At 39.3% G+C, this 13,632-nt stretch overlaps 1 protein-coding gene across 6 annotated transcripts in view; it reads left to right on the top strand.

The window, feature by feature from the left end:
* The window catches only part of gpr155a (G protein-coupled receptor 155a), a 39,948-nt gene extending 26,813 nt beyond the window's left edge, over positions 1 to 13,135 (top strand). The window contains exons 11-17 of one of the 6 annotated variants that reach the window (XR_010328982.1): positions 694 to 783; positions 2,182 to 2,306; positions 4,065 to 4,160; positions 4,250 to 4,314; positions 5,539 to 5,676; positions 7,874 to 10,626; positions 10,694 to 11,302. Coding sequence is in view for 5 of the 6 variants with exons in the window: in XM_064327223.1 (XP_064183293.1) it covers positions 694 to 783; positions 2,182 to 2,306; positions 4,065 to 4,160; positions 4,250 to 4,314; positions 5,539 to 5,676; positions 11,196 to 11,442 (761 nt within the window). In the remaining variant the exon portion in view is untranslated. Of the gene's footprint in view, positions 1 to 693; positions 784 to 2,181; positions 2,307 to 4,064; positions 4,161 to 4,249; positions 4,315 to 5,538; positions 5,677 to 5,846; positions 6,145 to 7,873 lie in introns of those variants that run through there. The other 5 variants (XM_064327223.1, XM_064327225.1, XM_064327226.1 and 2 more) reach the window with 5 other exon arrangements.
* The last annotated feature ends 497 nt before the right edge of the window (positions 13,136 to 13,632 follow it).

The following is a 13,632-nucleotide window of genomic DNA, read 5'->3' as shown; positions in this document are numbered from 1 at the left end:
TGTTGTGTTAGTTGTTATTTAGCCTAAATCCATAAATATGTGAGAATATTTTCATATACTTCTACAAAATCAAATATTGTGCAGTCTGTTTGTGACTACACCAGGAATAACATGATATTGTGATGAACAGCTGTTGGATGGAATTGTTTCTCTTGAAATATAGATTAAGTACTCTGCATGTAATTATGAACTGTTCTCCTTTCAAATAATTTATAAAGTATATTTGTTAATATTTTCCTATATTAAAATGCCTTTTATTTATAAATACTATATTCAATGAAAACTTTTATGAAATGTATTTGAAAGTAATTGAATACTTTTCTGGCCACAAGAACAGTGCAGTTTTAGTCCATTATTCAGGTTTATTATTCGAATTGCGGATGGCCTTTCATGATAATTTTATGCTTATATTATTCACACACGTGGATATGGAAAGATGTGTTTTATAAATGGTAACCATTCAGGGATGTTACTGGTAATTCTGTGTGCAACATGCTGTGCCTTCATTGGAATGCTAAATGTGTTCTGTTTGGGGAATTTTCTTGTCTTAACTTCTTAAAGAGAATGGGTGTTGGGTTTTTTCTTTAATGTTCTTCAATGTACTCATTTGTGACATGTCAATTTGCGTGAATGTTTTGCATGTACTTGTGTTTTTGCCTTTTGTGTCATGTGTTCTGTTCTTGTGCCTGTCAGAGTGCCATTCTTGTGACTGTGTTCAGCCTGAACCCATGCCTGAAATGATTGTAAGCACCAACGTAAGCGACCTAGCATCCATAAACGCAGGTATTTTGGCACAGTACAATAGTAGACTTACTATGGACGACTTATACCTGATGGAGGTTTTCTCTCAAATAAGGCAAACTACACTATATGGCCAAAACTATGTGGACAGCTGACATCTATCATCTCATCCAAAATGATGGGCATTAATATGCTGTTGGTACCCCCTTTGCTGCTATGACAACCTCCACTTTTCTGAGAAGGCTTTATACTAGATGTTGGAGCATTGCTGCAGGAATTTGCTTCCATTCAGCCACAAGAGCATTAGTGAGGTTATGCACTGATTGGGTGACTAGGCCTGGCTCACACTTGGCTTTACAATTTACCCCAAAGGTGTTAGAAGGGGTTGAGGTCAGGGCTTTGTGCAGGCCCATTAAGATCTTCCACACCATTTTCGACAAAACCATCTCTGTATGGACCTCGCTGTGTGCCCGGGTGCACCGTCATGCTGAAACAGGAAAGGGCCTTCCCAAAACTGTTCGGGAAGCACAGAATCGTCTATAATGTGATTGAATGCTGTGGCATTATGATTTGCCTTCACTGGAACTAAGGGGCCTAGCTGAAACCATGAAAAACAGCCCCAGATCAAGGGATGTCCAGATACTTTTGGTCATATAGTGTATGTAGATTGTGTGCAACAAATAAATGCACTTTTGTAAAAATGTTGTGCCAGCAGGAGGAGGAAGACTTTGTGTGTTTTTTACAAAGTAGTGTTTTCAGTTGCTAAAAGTTCCTGTTGCTGTTTCTGAACCTCAGTGTGGGTGAACTACCGAACAGTCGACATTAACAATGTATTTTTGCTGGTTTTCTCTGAAGGGCCTGAGAATGTATTGTTGGTGATATCCCTTATAGTTTACTCTGTGTATCCTATTTAATAATCTAGTTGATGCCCAAAAGAAGGGCATAGCCCTGAGTATTCAGGTACACTTCCTGATATTCATTTCCTCATGAACGTTAGGTAATACTGGTAGTCATATTTCACAACAATCTTTTGAAATGTGTTCAGTTGAACTGACTGTAAATTCCAAACTTGCCATTATCAGATCTTATCTGCAGTGGTGCATGCCAGTAATGAGCCTGTCCCTGTGCTCTTTCCCTCAGATCAGTGATGCATGCCAGTAATGCGCCTGTCCCTGTGCTCTTTCCCTCAGATCAGTGATGCATGCCAGTAATGCGCCTGTCCCTGTGCTCTTTCCCTCAGATCAGTGATGCATGCCAGTAATGCGCCTGTCCCTGTGCTCTTTCCCTCAGATCAGTGATGCATGCCAGTAATGCGCCTGTCCCTGTGCTCTTTCCCTCAGATCAGTGATGCATGCCAGTAATGCGCCTGTCCCTGTGCTCTTTCCCTCAGATCAGTGATGCATGCCAGTAATGCGCCTGCCCCTGTGCTCTTTTCCTCAGATCCGTGTGGGGAGGGCTGTCAGTCTCCTCGTTGCCTTCTGACCCCTGAGGAGGAGCCGAGGTCTGACAGACAGGTGGCCCGACACGTGCTGTTGTGCCTGCTCCTCACTGTCTGCCAGCTGGCTGTGAGTAATGCCATACAAACCCTACCTACCCCTCTCCATCAGCCAGCCATATCAGGCTAATACAATGTAATAATATTTGTGCTCAATATTTATGCTCAAATACAGTGTTGTTATTTTTTTTGACATTTATTTGTTAAGAGGTATAAATGTTCATTTACTTTTTGCATTTTCTTATGACCAGGGTTTGCAGTCAAAAGCTTTTACTCATTAAAATGCTCTATGCTCCACTGTATGGGAGTGGTGCTGAACAAAACTGACAGATTTGCATGCTTAGTCATGAACAGTTGGAAAGCTGGAGGGCTTTCTAGAATGCTTTTGGATATGCCATGAGCCACGAGTGTTGCGGAGCTATGAGTGGTGCACACATATTTTTCATGGAGTTTTGCTTCGCTCCGTGGTTCTCCAGTGCTTTAATGCAACGCATGAGTACAACAGACAGGTTTGTGTTGGTACCACTCTAAGCAGATGCAGCTAGCCAGCTGGAAGATGTACAGTCCTATGCAAATGTTTGTACACCCCTAGTCAAATTACATGTTAAGTGAAAAGAAGGTAACTGAACCTCTCCTGGAAACATTACATAGTTCATAGTACATAGTTCAGCTAATTTAAATGCGCATTGCTATTGATTTGCAGAATTTAACAGTTGAAAAATGAAACCATAAATGTGGCATGTGCTAAAGTAAATGGTAAATGGACTGCATTTATATAGCGCTTTTATCCAAAGCGCTTTACAACTGATGCCTCTCATTCGCCAGAGCAGTTGGGGGTTAGGTGTTTTGCTCAAGGACACTTCGACACGCCCAGGGCGGGGTTTGAACCGGCAACCCTCCGACTGCCAGACAATCGGTCTTACCTCCTGAGCTATGTCGCCCCCCTAAAGTTTAGCACTGTTCCAGTTGATCTATTAATATGTTTTTTAAGGTCTGAGAACTTGACTCGTTGGGCCTTAAATTTAGTCTGTTGAAGACAATCTCAGTGCTTAATGCTCTGACCGCTGTGGTTCAGCTAATATTTTTGCATAAAATATTTTGTTCATTTGTATGGATAAAATACAAAGAATGTTTTGATAAAATAAAAGCTGATGATGGAGAGGGTGGCAAACAAGAGTGTGGAGATAACATTATCACTAGTAAGCATTTTGTTAAAAAGTTAAATTGAGGTGGTGTTTGAAAGATCATTGCGATTTTTAGATTATATCAAGTATTACAATGTCATGTGAGTGAGAGTGCTGCTAGGGTCGTTTACATAAAAGGAGCCAAATTGAGAAAGGTTAACTTTTCACACTCATTCAGACAATAGGTAATAGCTAAAATGTGTAATATTTTATCATACATTGTATACTCTGTATGTGTCTGTATGTATGCATACATATTTTTAAACCATGGCTTTGCTGGATACTCAATTCTGATCGATCAGTATGCATTCACTAATTCCATGTAATGACTGATGTTTCACACCAGATTATATCCCTCTGCACTTCACTTAGCAAAGTAGTTGTGCTCTCTTAAATAATGTTAGTTTTATAACTAGGCCATATGAGAAGAAACTTGGAAAGAAGGAAAGGAAATTTTATACAGTTGTTGATGCTACAGAAACAGCTGAGACTCGAACCCTGCCCATCTACATTCAGAAATACCCCCTTTAACTTGAATTGACTCAATAAATGGAATAAAATTTTAGGTACATACCTGGGTGTGTGGTGATATTGATTCCAGAAGATGGTCTCTCAAAAACTTTGGCTTCCTTTTTCTCTTTCAGAATCTGTCCAGCTGCCTGTGGTGGCTGTTTGACCGTGTCCCTGGGAGACTGTACTTGGAGCTGCAGTTTTTCTGTGTTGTGGTCAATTATGGACAGGTATACCTCATGGAACCCTACTCAGGGGGGAACTGCTTCATGGTGCGTTCACCAGGCATCCGTTGTAATACTCACTTTCCGTGTCCTAGGGCTTCATTTCATTTGGAATCTTTGGACTGGATAAGCATTTGATAATCCTACCATTCAAGAAGAGGTAAGCCTCTGGTATTTTATGAGGGTTACAGTTATGGATTTTTAGCATTTGGAGGTAATCAATAAAGTTGGTGTGCTTTTTGATGCCACAAATTAACCTTCCCATCCTCCTCATTTGTCCTGGTCTTTGGTGAAATTGCAACTCTTCTGGTCAGTTGGGCACCTGTAGTCTGCCTCTTCTGTCTATACCAGTGGTTCCCTCGGCCCTGGGGCCCCCCTAGTTTTTGTTCCAACCACAATTGCAATCCCATAATTTCAACAAGCTGCTAATTTCCTAATTAGGTGCTTTTCAGGTTTAGAGGGATTATTTGTCCTCCTAAGCCATATTACGTCTGAAATAGCATTGCATGATACAAACTATAAAATTCCATGTTGATACTGTGCTAAATTGTGCTTATTTCGCTACATTTCAAACAATTGCGTAAAAAGAGTTTTTTTCAATTGAATGACAGTGGTAAATCAATAGGCACCTAAATAGGTTGTTGAACATGTGTTTAATTTATTTCTTAATTTTTTCCTTGAACTTATTAACACAATGCAGGTTTGCAAGTTTTACTTAATTTGTATTTGAATTCTTTATTATCTTCCAGATGGTTAGTTTTAGCAACCATGTGTCCCCACTTTCAGCAATTAGTAGCCTATCGATTCACCTCAGCCTTTAATTTTTATTCAATTTTTTGCAATGTAATACAATAAGCACTATATGAACATGGAAATGAATATGGGAATTTTATTCTTTATTGCATGCATAGCCATTTCTGACATAATGTGGCTAAGGAGTGTAAGTCATCCATCTAAATGTGAAAAGCACTTAATTAAGAAAAATAACGGCTTGTTAAAATTCTGTGATTGCATCCAGTTGTAACGAAACCCAGCACACAGGTGGACTGAGAACTGAGTTTGGGAACCCCTGGTCTATAATGATGAGTATGGTCTTGAGGTAAGAACCAGCAATTAGGAAGGTCTTGCTATAAGTCCCAGGTTTTTCTTAGACTTTTGCAGCAAGAATCAGGAACTAATTGTAATTGCTGTGTAATTATAGTCTTGTGGTAACACCAAGGTTCTGGATGAGGTACCAAGATGACCTAATCACTGAGCAAGGTTGTGCAGTTAGACCCAGGCTAGACTGAGTAATATCTTGTGGTAAGCCTTCCATTCTGAATAAAGTATCCTGTTAACCACACTAGCCCTTATGTGTGTAATATTCTGAACTGAATGTGTCTAGGTTATTGAGTCTTTGGCAAGGCAGGGAGCGGGTGGAGGAGCCACAGGTAGCTGTTCCTGAAGAGATTCGCCTGACCTGCACCCAGTTTGTGCGGTACCACAAGGACCAGTGCGTGCAGGACATTGTGAAGAAGAGGAGGTAAGGGATGTCAGTGCCTGGGGATGTGGTGTATTGGCAAATTTAGCCAGTAGCGTAAAATTTAAAAAAATACCTTTATTAATGTTTGAAATGTTACTGTACATGACACATTTTATGTAATACTGTATTGGCATGTCTCTCATGTCTCTCCTGTGTGTCTTGTGTTGCAGTCAGGAGTGAAATCACTTTCCTCTCCGTATCAAAACAGCTATCTCTAATAGCCTATTAATCTTGTGCTTGGGTATGGCTTTCTTGCTTTTCCTGTTCACACGATACAAACCGTCTCATCTTTCCTGATTGGCCCTGAGAAATAAATACATTCAAACATACAGGATTTATATACAGGAATGCCCCTATATTACAAGCAGGGCTGGAGTCAAGACCAGCTCAGACATATCCAATTCCAAGCAGAGACAGTGGTAATTAAACTACTGTAAGTCAAGACCAAGACCAAGAGGGTGAAGAGAATTCGATTTTTGAATGAATAACACCATATTGCCCAAAAATAAACATAAATCTTCTAGGAGATCAATAAGCACTAAATTAATTTCTTATCAAATTATTATGACACGTCTACATGACACAGTCTATAAATGACTGATATTAAGACTTTTTTACACACATTGTTGCTTTGTCGACATTTCTCTCTATAGACTTTTACTGTTTTGTACATATATTTCAAATATTAACTGTTTTTGTATTAAATATTTTAGAGAAACAGCTGCCATTGTTCATTGGAAGACTATGCCGGACACAGAATAAGTAAAAGATGCCTGCCAAATATCTATAGATAGCTGTCATTTCGCTAGAACGAGTTGGCAAGCTAGCTGTTTATGTTTAAATATAAAAGCATGCTTAAACACTTTCTGACCTAATGCAGTTCACTCCAATCCATTGAAATCCAATATTGGAATGTCTGATAAGTGAAATAAATACAAGAAAGATAGTGTATCGTTTAGTAGCCCAGAGTTCCGACAGGTCACTGGATAGTATTTCCTGGTTATCTTTACTTACAGTTTCATGCCAATCTAAAATATTCTCTGAGAATATAGTGAAATCTGGTAAGAGCACAGCAAAAATGTTATGGACAAGGGGATGGCATGGGACTTGCGTAACACAACGAAAGAAAGTACCACAAAACAAGAAAATGCTTGTTCTCCATAAAGGCATAGTATGTAGGATTTTAAAGCCTTGTTGTGGTCCTGTGTTTACAATGAAAGAAGTCTCCTCCTCTCCACCCATTCACCCCGACTACGTCACGTAACGTAGCTAACTGGAATAGCTAGAAGTAATGTTAGTACCGTGAAATACCGTAATATTGCTTTCATTGTTGGAAGTTTTATTTTAAAATTTCAGACCCTCGCACAAGTCCTTATTGTTGCTAGCTTCACACTGCAGGTAGCGCTACTTACAGGGTCAACAGAAAACAAGACAACTCCGTCTCACTTTTCATCCCATTGGCAAACTATACAATCAAGGAAAAGCAATTCCATCTCCATACTGCCATCAAAAAACAAAGTCTTGATGGTATGAATATGCATAACCACACCGCAAGTGAAAATGGTCTGGCGAATCGACTCAAGAAATCAAGGAAGAGCGAAAAGCATCATTTTTGGGGGGATTGCACACAGACCGGGGGAAAAGAATGCAATCTCGGACTGGCAGAGGAGAGATTGCGAATGTGGACCGGAGGTTCAGAGCATGATCGCGGTCCCCTGGTTGAAAACCCTGGGGTTAAACTATTAATAAAACTTGAATGGTCTTCAACCCTACACGCTCTGTTTGCACTCCCTGCCATCTGGATGAATGGTTCTCGCTCATCCCGACCAAGGAGCTTCTCCACCCTAGCTCCCCAGTGGTGGAATGAACTCCACATTCCTCTATGAATCACTCTGTCATTGTCCATCTTCTGTCATGGTCTGAAGACACATTGCTTCAGACTGTACCGGGACTAACTATCCCTACTCCACAGGGCACTCCCAGTCTAGCATCGCTGTCATCACTTGTATCCTGTCTTGTTCTTGTAGCACTTTCATGTTACACTTGTGCCTTCATCCACCACCTATATTGCACTTATATTGTTATCTTGATGTTGTAGCTCGTTGTCATGCCTCCTAGTTTAACTTGTCATAACTTGACCTAGCCAATGCCTGCTGTGTGACCTAGACTTAAAGTGTTGATGGCTATGTTGTTGCAGTGACCTTGACCTTGGATAAATTTCCCTGGATCAGCCCATGACCAGTGCTTGGAGATGATGAACATACATACTCAATAATTGTTCCTCGGTATCCGTCTAGTTGGATGGTGAGGACCTGCTCCCACTGAATTTTCTGGTTTTTGAGAATTTGGGAATTTATGGATTCTGCTCTTATTGAAAATATCCCATCCCAAATGATTGTGGTCAGTAGTTATTTTATCAAGCTGGAGTTAATTCGGAGTCGAAAGTCTGGCCTTCACTAAAAACAGTCAAAGAAACTGAAAATAGGCCACTATGTTACAATGAAATATTAGAAGGACCCTGAACTGGTAAGATATCATATCATCACTTGCCGTAATATAAAAACTAGCTATCAGGTAAACCCAAGAACTGCTGTATTTTTCAATAGCCTATAGGCTAATCTCCAGGTATTGAACTGGGAAAAAATGTGGGGGGGGGGGGGTGTTTGAACAATGAAGGATTCAGGTGATTTCATTGTTCTGGAAGGTGCATTGCCCTGGCATGGCTCATACCCTTAGAAGACAAGGTTGATACTAGTCATTATTTCATGGTACTGACCATCATCCTCCCATGTAGAAACATTTCTTTCCAGCAGAGAATGGCATCTTTTAAGTTGACCCCCATTCACAGAGCTCTAATACTCACCTGGTGGTTTGAGGAGCATGACATTGACATTATCTCTAATGTCATGGCCTTCTCAGTTATCAGATCTGAATACCAACCCCAGAAAGTATTTATGTGATATTCTGAACAAGTCTGAGATAGTATTTTCCATGAGTTGATGGACTTGAATCTGTCTTGTCACATTTCTCCTGCAGAATTCCACACTGATAGACATCCCATAGTGCATTGTCTGGAAATGAGGATTAAGTGAAATATGTTTAATTTCTGAATCGAATTGTGCCGTTGTTTAATGTCTGGCTCTCTGAATACTGAACACAAGTGCCTCAACAGTTAAAACCCCCTTATCCAACATGTTAAATAAATGAATTTGATTTAATTTGTTGATAATTATCAGAAATATCAATTTTCAATTAAATCTTCAAATGTGTTTATAGGCAGAGCAACCTGTTGGATCAACGTTTATCTCACAACCAGATTAAATAAAGAGATTCATCAAATTGCAACTAGTATGCAATGTCTAATCTAAAGAGCGAAGGTTCACTACCTTAAAAAAGATAAAACTATATAAATATTAAAGACGATGACAAGTTAGACACAAAATAAATGAATCAAAGCAAATACCAAACCACAGCTGTTTTTCCCATGGTGATCCCAAGATGGGCAGGTCCAAAATTTAAAATATAACTGCAAGCAGCAATGCGGGGCCCTACGAACATGTCCAATCTGGGTAAATACAAGGCGAAGGAGAAAAGAGTCCAAGCGGCATAGATTTTAGGATTTTGGACAATCTACATACACGTGCGTGAGACGATCCAACTTCCGGTTCATGAGAAACATTAGTTCGAAATATGAATGTGCATTAACATAAAGTGCTAACTTTGTCACGCCACAAATCAAGCGATTTTTAACGAAACAACTTTTCCGTATCACCCTTAATGGAGAGAATACCCAAGAGTACACATGTACGATGGTGACGGAATCAGGTAAAGCGTTCATGAGAAGATGAGTTTTAAAGCGTTATATTAGCATTAGCTTCCCGTCAAAATTTCAAATGCATGTAATATCCTTGTTTTTTGATATATCTGCAACTGTGCCGACATTGTACAACATGGTAGTGTCCTCTTCATGCCCAGTCCATTTCAAGTCCCTAGATTATTGTTGCAAAAAAGTTATAAGCACTTGAAATATGCATTATATTAGCATTAGCTTTCTGCCAAAATTTCAAATGCCTGTAATTTCCTTGTTTTTTGAGATATCTGCAACTGCGCCGACATGGTACAACATGGTAGTGCCCTCTTCATGCCCAGTCCGTTTCAAGTCCATAGATTATTGTTGTAAAAAGTTATAAGCACTGGAATTTTGTGGCCAAATTTTGTTTTTTTTAAATATGAGTTTCTCCGCCATCTTGGAATGGATCTCTTAGCTGTTAACACCCTATAGGGTGACACGCACAATACACGCACATGGGCAATTTCGGACCAATCGGACTTACGGTTTATTAGAAGAAACGTTTTATAGGTTTTGCCAAATTTTCAATCTGCAGGAAAATCCATCATGGCGGACTTTATGGGTTCTTGAGGCATATTTGTTCCTCATGAGGAATTACACAAGTATACCCGGTTTCATGCATTTTCATCAAACGGGGTGGAAATGCCAGCATTTTGAATTTTGCTTTTTGAATCGGTTACTATAGCACCACCTATGGATGGATCATGGTCATTCTTTCTGGCATAGTTACTCATGGTCTCTAGTTTCGACCTGGTAATTTATATCATTTTTGGTCAAGGACTTTTTGAGTTATTTGACCATTTCCAGGAAAAGAATAATAATAATAATAATAATAATAATAATACTAACAAAAACAATAGGGTTCCTACTTCGTAGGACCCCTAAAAATCAAAAGACAGCAGAATACTCCAAAAAGACCAGCTGTGCATTGCAGTTTTGCAGCACATGGTGAAGATATTGTTTCATTACATTACATTTATTTAGTAGACACTTTTATCCAAAGCGACGTACAAAAGTGCATATCAAGGGCATTGGAACAACTACAAAACACAGGTTCGATTAGGTACAATACTCATTTTGTGCAGTTATTCATTGCACTTGTTGTACGTCGCTCTGGATAAGAGCGTCTGCTAAATGCCTGTAATGTAATGTAATGTAATAGCCGAGAACACAGTCAAGTTTATGCAGTGAACATTATTCTGACCTAACCTATGCTTAGTCAAACTAGGGGGAAGTACAAGCTACAACATTAGGATGATAATACAAATTACAATTAGTTCTGGAGTGGAGGTACATGTAACATGAGTGGCATGAAAAAGGAATGTTCAACAACTACTTATGTTGCATGTTTGCTCTTCTACTATCTTCTCTATCGATACAGCTTTTTTAAAGCTAAGATGAATCTTGCACTTTAGAGCAAATTTTTTTCTAGATCTTGGTATGTTTACCATCAGTTATGACTGGATTGATCTGATCCAAACCCTAGTCTTTGTTGTTTGAACGAAAGGATAACACAGCTTATATTATATTGCTTCTCTTTGCAGAGCTTCCCTTCCTTGCTTGAGATGACGTCTCTGCCTTTCCGACCTGTGCTCTTTCCTGTTCTTTCTCTCTCCCTCTCCCTCATCTGTGCATAGTGGTTGTGGTGAATCCTTCCTCTGACACACAGGTGTGGGGAGGGAACTGTGGTGGAAACCTTTCTGGGCAGCGAGCTGGCGGACTGGCTGCTACGGGTGGGCCTGGCGCAGGACCGGGGTGAGGCGCTGCTGTACGGGAAGAAGCTGATGGACGGCGGGGTGCTCCAGGGCGTCGCCCATGAGTCCGGCTTCTGGGACGATGGCCTCCACTACCGCTTCTCCAGCAGAGAATGGCCAGAACGAAAGAGCTCCAGCGCAAGGCCCCCCCTCGTCACATGACACTGGAGGTCAAAGGGCTCTTCTCGGGCCGTGAGATCTTGCTTTCAGAGAGAAATTATTTTAAATAATGGACAACTTGAACATTTTAACTCTGTTTGCATGGTAAAATACAGTATGTATGAAACATTAAATTTAAAAACTTTATGAAGTCTAATATACACTCTGCTGTCCTTGGGTTGAGATAGAATGCATATGAAAATTAACCCACAGGCAACATTACTATCCCTCAGGATGGACTTTGCATGGCAGTGAGTGTATGGGTGAATTTGGCAAGGCCTGAATTAAGTATTCAGAGTGAGTTTAATGCAGACTTTTGCATATAAAGTATACAGTGTTAAAAACATGATAGGGGAAGGCCAAAAGTGGTTTTCAGCCAGGACAGTTGTAATTTGACTGGCAAGTCTCAAACTGCATTGCAGACTCCTATTGGTCTGAGTCAAAGGCTGCTGGATGGCTGTTTTCGGATATCCAGGGCCCCTCTTCAGTCTTCTACTCACTGACCTGTCTTCCATCAGGTACTCCTCCACAGTACTGCACATGCAAGGCACAGTCCTACCAAACACCTGTCTTCCAAGAAAGGTCTGCCATGCAGGATACAGACACATCTGTTCTCCTGGCCAAAAATAGCATTTTAATTTATGAATTAAAAAAATGACTACACTCCAACTTCATTTAAATGTAATGTAAATGTGACATTCTATTAATATCTGTTAGGCACATGAACACTCTATATTGGTGTTAGATTTTTAAGAGCCATTTCATATTTCAATGTATTCCATTGATTGTTTACCCATTAAGACTAATTTCAAGAAGCATCATAATTGCAATTTGTTCCAAAACTATTGCTGCTAATTAGCAGCTGAAGCAAGGTCTGTTTCAAAGAGTTTTTCAAGGTCCTCCTGCTATAGCTTGTATACCGTTGTAAGAATTTTTCATCAAAGCTTATTTTGTTTAATTAAGGGAACAATCCTCTTGAAATCAGTGTTACACAATGTTTTGTAAAGGAAATTTCCCCCATTTTAGCTGCTGTACCAACTTGTCTTGGTTGAATTTCACAAGAATATGCTGTTAAAACCTCAGGAAGACCGGATGTTTCTTGCATCTCAGTGAGGTGTATGGAGGGTTTCTCAGGGGTTTTGTCAAAATCGTGCATGTTATGTTCAATACTGTAAAGATCACAGGGGAGAATAGTAACAATATATCAAAGGGTCCTCATTTTCACGAGACACTGAAAACCTCAAATTCTAGATTTAGAATAGAAAACTAATTGGTTGTAAAAGTGCTGGAATTATCCTTGTGAAAACCTATACCAACCGTGTGAATATAGGCAGCTTGGTTTTCTAAATGCACTGGAAGTTCTATTACGATTCTCCCAGTCACTACTGATATTACTGGTAGTGAGACAAAAATCTATATACAGCTATTTCTTGAATTATATAATTTAATTATACAATCTGTCAAAATGACTGACTTTATTTTGTGTTCACAATATACATATTTGTCAAATGTATATCAACAAGGCCAGGTAATTCCTCATTTTTTCAGTTGTACATTTTGAAATTCACAGTATTTTGGCACTTCAAGTTTCAAGTTTCATAAGTTGTGCATTAAAACGAAGTACTTTACCTAGTGAGGTACTGACTACCTTTGAAGAGTTACAATGATTAATAAAGATCATGAAGAGAGCTCCTGATTTTGAATTCTGTTTGTCATATTTCCCTTGGAGTTCAGTAGTATTTCACATCATGATCTCATTGCGATACACAAATGAAACCTCCCCAGTTTAACCTGTTAACAAATTGCGGGCTAATAATTTTTTGTGACTGCATTTTATGAACTGTGATATTAGTCAAATCTGTTTAAGTCAGATTTGTTTTTGGATGAATGGAGTCATTTCTGTGTCAATGAACTGGCATCACTTGCCAGGATATTATGTGCAATAAAAAATTTCACCATCACTTAAAACAAATACTTTCATAAACAAAATGAGCTTGTTCAATTACAATTTCTGAAAAAGTCTTGAATAATGCACCTGAAAACATCCTAGGCAAGTTAACCAAATAACTAAATTGGCATTAACAATCCAAATGGCAGTGATGCACTGCAAATTAATTTTTGGAAATCTGAAGTATCATTTGTAGTGATTCTGAAATTTCAGGAATAGATTCTCATTTGCAGTTATTGTGCTAA

The sequence above is a fragment of the Anguilla rostrata genome, chromosome 3, assembly GCF_018555375.3.
Source record: "Anguilla rostrata isolate EN2019 chromosome 3, ASM1855537v3, whole genome shotgun sequence".
Lineage (NCBI taxonomy): Eukaryota > Metazoa > Chordata > Actinopteri > Anguilliformes > Anguillidae > Anguilla > Anguilla rostrata.
Note: the sequence above shows the minus strand (reverse complement) of the source record. Positions and strands in the feature narration are given on the sequence as shown.